Here is a 6,271-nt window from a genome sequence, read left to right on the forward strand (position 1 = left end):
TTTTTTTCTAGTCTTCCAGAGGACCTGAGTTATGCTCACAGTATCTTTAACTGTGTCTTAAAGTGCACTGAAATCTCCATGATACAGATAATTCATTGACCTTTATACTAAGCAGGCATATGTATTTAAAGCCTTCATGCACACTCATGTGCCCATAAAAATGGGGGGGAAAGTATGAGGGCAGAAGGATCACAGACTGTAGATTCAACCCATACTAAGCCCATAAGTGTTGATGTATTCCTCTCCCAAAAGTAGAATACACTTAAAACTAGAGCATTCAAAGATGAGTGAAGTTTTAGAGCTTCACTCTCCATGATTTCTTAGGGAACATATGTGTTCTTTTATGTAAATCTGGGCTCTGTGGATTTGGAGGTCTTAGATACACGTGTGATTAAGCTCTGTAGATATTGTTAAGGTACCTGGTAGTGACTGTGGGTTTTTTCCACCATAACTTGGTTTGGATGACAAGAGGGAAGAGTAGTTAAAATAAATGGATAAATGAAAAATGGATTCCATGTGATGGTGAAAAGGACTATTCTGCAATATTTATATTAAATGTCACCATTACTTCAAAGCTAAAAACACAAAGCATTGAAGACAAGAAGCTGAAGCGACACTGTGCACAAATAGAAGAAACAGGCAGTGCATTCAAAATTGGCAATGGACCATGGCAACTATAACATGTTATGAAAAATGTGTTGACTGACATGAATACTGAGATGTAGAACATAGAATGATGGTTTCTGAGCCTGAAGAAGGGAATACGATACTGATGTCTGACATAAAAATATCAAGGGATAGATGATTAACCAAAGGGAGATAATGAAACACAGAATAGGACAGCTGAGGGCAGCCATGGTTCAAGCCACTCACAGCTTCTGATACAGAAGATGAGCCTGTGTTCTCTCTCACTTTCTCTCTCTCTTTCTCCCTCTCTCTCTCTCTCACTCTGTGTGTGTGTTTGTGATGTCTTTCTGTGTCTGTCTGTCTCTCGCTCTCTGTTTGAGCTCTATGTTTCAATAGTGTCAACTTTCCTATAAAAAAATTTCCCCTACTGTCATAAAACATTATGAAGAAATGGTTTTATGTGCATGAACCTGAAGTCAATTTTTACTAGGAAAAAAAAAGCACAGAAGAATCATCTCATGTCTTATGTGTTTTTCTGTTGCTATGATAAGACACCACCCAACCAAGGCGATTTATAGAAAACAAAGTATGTTTGAAGCTTACCTTCTCAGTGCGTTGGGGTGCATGGACATCATGTCGAGAGTGCATGGCGGGAGGCAGTCAGGCTTTGCTCTTGAGCAGCAGCTGAGAGCACACACACAACACAAAGGAATTGCTAACTGAGAGTGACATCTGGGTTGTGTATCCTCCAGGCCTGCCCACAGTGACACACTCTCTCCTACAAGACCACACCTCCTACTCCTTCCCCGGAAAAATTCCAACTGGAGACTATGTTTTCCCAATGTGGCTCCATGGAGGCCTTTCTCATTCAAACCATCAGAGCTGTATTTCAGGATTTAGCTGCTGCAATCTAACCCATTTTTCAGAGATGAACTAAATATGTTTAGAGATGTGTGCAATGAAGGCAAAATGATGAGACACAAAGCTTTTATTGTGTATTTTTGCAAGATTCAATTTTATTTAAGGTATGGGGAAAATCTTCATTTTGAAAATATTCGAAAGTGTGTAAATTGTTACATGGGCATAAGGTGAGAGATTTCACAGGTTGCAGAGAAGCCACTGTCAAGCAATTGTGAGGACACCAGATTTGGTGATCTAAAACGGTATCATTTGGAATTGATTTATTTGGGTTTTGGTGAACAAACCATTTTCATCAAGATTATTGGTTGATTTAGGGGAGAAGATTGGTTGAGAATGCTCAGCAGCTTGAACTAGTAGAGCATGTTGGGCAGCAGCAGGCGGTCCTGCAGCAGGTGGTCTGGCAGCAGCTGGACCCACAACAGCTGGGTCAGCAGCAGGTGGCCTTATAACAGGTGGTCTGGCAGCAGCATGGCTAGCAGCAGCATGGGCCACAGGAACAGCTGACCACCATGTCAGAGGTTATCGGGCCTCTCTGGTTTTCCAAGATGGTGGGTTGGAGGGTTGAAAGTGTCCCTCTCTGGGTCTGCTTTTATACCCTACTCTCTGTTGTCCTCATGTGCAACATTCTTGTTTCATGGTTGCTAGTAAATAAGTGATCAGATCAGGCAAACATCTTGTCCCGAGTAACAACAATTCAATGTGAATAGAAAACATGTTGTCCTTTTCCAAATGTGTTAAGGTTATATGTGACTTCCTGGAGAAGCCAATCCAAAGCGCTTTCTGCTGTTATTTGCTTTCAAGGGAGTTGCCACCCGGTGTTCTAAGTGCTCACACCCTATGTTTAAGATTCATTTTTGAGGCACGTCTCGCAGACTTTCAGGTAGTCATATTCGTACTTGTTTGTAATAATATCCACTGATCCAGTAGTATCAAGTTTCATTAGCCTTATGGCTCAGTCATAATGGACCAGTTGGTTACTGAGAGTATTACTGCAAAAAAAGGTCATGGGCATGAGAACACAATTACCACTAGAACTTGCCCCGGTCCTGGATGGCTGCTCTTAATGTAGTTGGCACACAACTTCGCTTTCTGCAGATGTGATAGTTTAGAGAAACAGAATCCGTGTGGGACAATTTAAAAATAGAGGTCATCTCAATCAAAACAAATGGACAGTGACAGGCCACGGTGATGCCCACAGCTAAATCTCAGTTATGAGGTTAGACGTAGAACAATGGTCATAGCAACCGCACCTTTAAAATCCTTTAAGATGGAGAAGCAGAGGGGTATCCAGAGTGTTCCGAGCCTTTAAAAGTATAAACTTACTGTCCTGACTGGGACTGTGTTCCATTTCCCTTCCTTCACAATGTATTTAGATGGGATTCTAACCTCTAAACACCTACAGCATACTTTATTTGATGTTACACTGATGATTTAGTTCTGGTCAGATTTACTCCAGCAGATGGCTGGTTGACCTTACAGTGATTGTTATGGGTTGCTCCATGGATATTATTTTGAATTGTCCAGTGTAGAAAAGCCATGGCATTCTTTGTGTAAGATATTCACTGGAATATAGAGACTAATAGGGAACTCCTAGTAAGGTACCATCTCTTCAGGACATTAACTATGAGTTTATGAGTTGACATTTGGTCTGGCTATAAGTATGACTTCTCAGGTTATAGTTCTCAGTTTGTATCTTTTTTTGTGGTGGCTTTCAGTGTCTTTGGGCCATCACTATGGAATCCTAAATGTTTACAACTGGTGTAAACAAATCTGGTTTACAGCAAAAGATTTGGATCACTGAAAACAGGGCCATGGGATACTATGCATACAGGAACAGATAGTCGGATAATATGATATCACTGTCTTCTGGATCCATAGCTGAACTGGGCCTTTAGACTTGGCTTGCAAACCCTTAGTTTGTTCGCAAAATCACTGATGGCGTCTCAAATGTATTTGTATTTCTGGTTCCAGGGTATCTGACTCTTCTCAATGAATCATCAGGGACCTACCTTCACATGTTCCCAAACCTATGGATGTGCATATGCATGTGCACATAATTTAAATAAAAATATATGGCACCCTCTAAAGAGATGTCACTGGTTTTAGGTACAGATATTCTCTAAACCAATAGCCATTGATATGTCTTCCCCATCACTAACCAGATTGGCTCACAGACATGTCTATGAGGCATTTTCTTGATTAATGAGTTGTGAGGAAATGTTTAGCCCTCTCTGGGTAGCGCGCCACCTGGGAGGGTGGTTCAATATTGTATAAGACAGCAAAGCCAGTCAGTGAGTAGAATCATTCTGAGCTCTCTGCTTCAGTGCTTGTTTCTAGGTTCCTGCCTTGAGTTCCTGCCTCAGCACTTCCCCTATGATGAACTACAAACTGTAAGCTTAAACAAACTCTTTCCTCCCTGAGTAGATTTGGGATATGGTGTTGATGACAGCAACAGAAACCAAAGTGAAACACATGATATCTTCAGATTATGTGGAAAATGTGTCGAGTGGCAGCAAAGTTGAGGTTGGCAGGAGGGTCTAGGAAGGTATTTTCTCAGCAGTAGACTCAATGCTGACAGTTAAAAAGTCATTCACGTGAGATCCAATCCCAGAATGTGTGATAGGGAATTAGAAAAGTCACAGAGGACAGGATAAAGGGAAGCCAGAAGAGAGAGAGAGAGCTACACCATTTTGACAGCCCAGGAGAAACCAACAGCCAAGCTGTTCAAGATCTCTGGGACATTGGGAGGACACACATGCATTCAAGGGAAGGGAAAAAGAACTGAAAGGGTTAGACTAACTTTGTAACCTGTATGTCTTCTAAAGCCTATAGTTTTGAGTTTTAGGTCCAGGTTACGCTAAAGCCTCTTAGTACCTTTCCAGAGAATGGGGAAATGTGACCCTATCTGTGAGGACAGATAGAAAAAAAGCGAGAGCAAGCAATGACCTTCACTCAGCAAAAAGAATGACCAGACCCTTGTCTTCGAGATACTGTTTCTTAGCAACCAACATAGACGGCTCCAATTCTTCTTCTGAGTAGCTCCTGACCTCCAGCCAAAAGTCCGCAGCCACAATCTTCAAGGATGAGATAACCACCCCCACCTTCAATTGCAGCTGCATCCACACTTGGCAGGACTGGCCAAGCTTGAACACCTAAGACTAACCAATTATCTTACTTTATAGCTTCCTCATTTAATCCTAAATTGCCAAAACTGCAACTTCAAATTTCCCACAATTTTTCTTTTAAAAACCTAAAGGCCTTTGTCTCCCGGCGCCACTCTTTGCAGATCGGCAGGGGTGACCCCATTGCGCAATGGTTAAATTAAACCTCTTGCTTTTGCAACGAGTCGTGGTCTGTGGGAGTTTCTGGAATGGCGCGATCTTGAACTCCTGAGCTGTGAGAATCCAGGTCTTACAGAACATGTACCCACCCACCCTCTCACCGCTCAAGTGCTCTGCCTAAAGGCTTTGCCTGCTGTGTAAGCCTCCTCTTTTGTCAGAGAAAGTCATCAGAAGGGGTTTATATGTGCATGGTCTATGAAACTGGTTTTCTATGTTGGGGAGAGAATGCAGAGGGAGCAGAGCAGGCAGAGTAGAAGTTACCTGCTACATTTTTTTTAATAGATGAGCTAAGTAGAAGTTCAGTGGTGGGGACAACCATTGGAGGAGGAGAAACAAGGAAACATGGCGTCTTTACATTTGCAAGTACAAACTTTATGTTTATTTATATTTTTATATAATAACAGGTAAGAAAGTATCGATTTTTTAAAAATGCGTCAGTAAACAGAATTCCTATTGGAATAAGGTAAGAGTTCACAGATTCCAGAGACGACACAAACTTGTTTTGTGTTGTAAAGAGTTACTAAGCAGGCAGCAGCAGTAAAAGTATATTTGGAGGCCAAACTCATTATCAACAGAGGCTTTGATTGGCCTTTTAAGGTTTGGCTCACACATGGTCTACATCAGGAATGGTGGGTGGTGAAGGACAGGAGACTGTGAGTGACTATGCTCAGCAGCAAGAACCACTAGAGCATGCTGGGCGGCAGCAGGTGGTCTGGCAACAGCTGGGGCGGTAGCAGCTGGAGATGCAGCACTGGGGCCTGCAGCAGCTGGACACACAGCAGCTAGGGCGGCAGCAGCTGGGCCTGCAACAGCTGGGGCGGCAGCAGCTGGAGATGCAGCACTGGGGCCTGCAGCAGCTGGACACACAGCAGCTCGGCCTGCAACAGCTGGGGCGGCAACAAGAAGGCCTGCAGCAGCTAGAAATGCAGCAGGAGGGGCGGCAGCAACTAGAGATGCAGCAGCTGGGGCGACAGCAGCTGGGCTGGCAGCACACAGACTGACAACAGCTGGGTCTGCAACAGCTGGACACACAGCAGCTGGGCTGGCAACAGGTAGGTCTGCAGCAGCCTTGGCCACAGCCCTCCTCAGAGCAGACAGAGCCACAGCAGGAGCTGACCATGGTGTCAGAGGTGGAGGTTCTGAGTGGGTTTACAAGAAGGTTAGAAGGTTTGGAAGTGGGAGTCCCCCTGCTTACACCCCTTATATACTTTGCTGAGGGGTCATTGTCCACACATTCGGCATTCTTTCCTTGCTATTGTTTATGTTAACAAATAGATGATTATCAAATTAGGCAAGTTTCTTTTCCTGGCTAAATTATCAAAGTAGATGGAAAACAGTTTCTTTTCCTGCTGTTATGATTCATCACCAGCCCTCACTGAACC

At 43.4% G+C, this 6,271-nt stretch overlaps 1 protein-coding gene across 1 annotated transcript; it reads right to left on the minus strand.

Moving 5' to 3' along the window:
- Window positions 1-5,556: 5,556 nt before the first annotated feature.
- On the minus strand, window positions 5,557-6,009 carry LOC129686222 (keratin-associated protein 4-3-like). The gene has a single exon (XM_055620032.1). It carries the CDS (start codon window positions 6,007-6,009, stop codon window positions 5,557-5,559), a length of 453 nt encoding a protein of 150 aa, XP_055476007.1.
- Between the last annotated feature and the right edge of the window lie 262 nt (window positions 6,010-6,271).

This window comes from Psammomys obesus, unplaced genomic scaffold (assembly GCF_907164565.1).
Source record: "Psammomys obesus unplaced genomic scaffold, mPsaObe1.curated_primary_1811, whole genome shotgun sequence".
NCBI lineage: Eukaryota > Metazoa > Chordata > Mammalia > Rodentia > Muridae > Psammomys > Psammomys obesus.

What these genes read in the sequence shown, in the direction of transcription:
- LOC129686222 (XM_055620032.1), bottom strand. Translation starts at nt 6,009, where the DNA reads ATGGTCAGCTCCTGCTGTGGCTCTGTCTGCTCTGAGGAGGGCTGTGGC.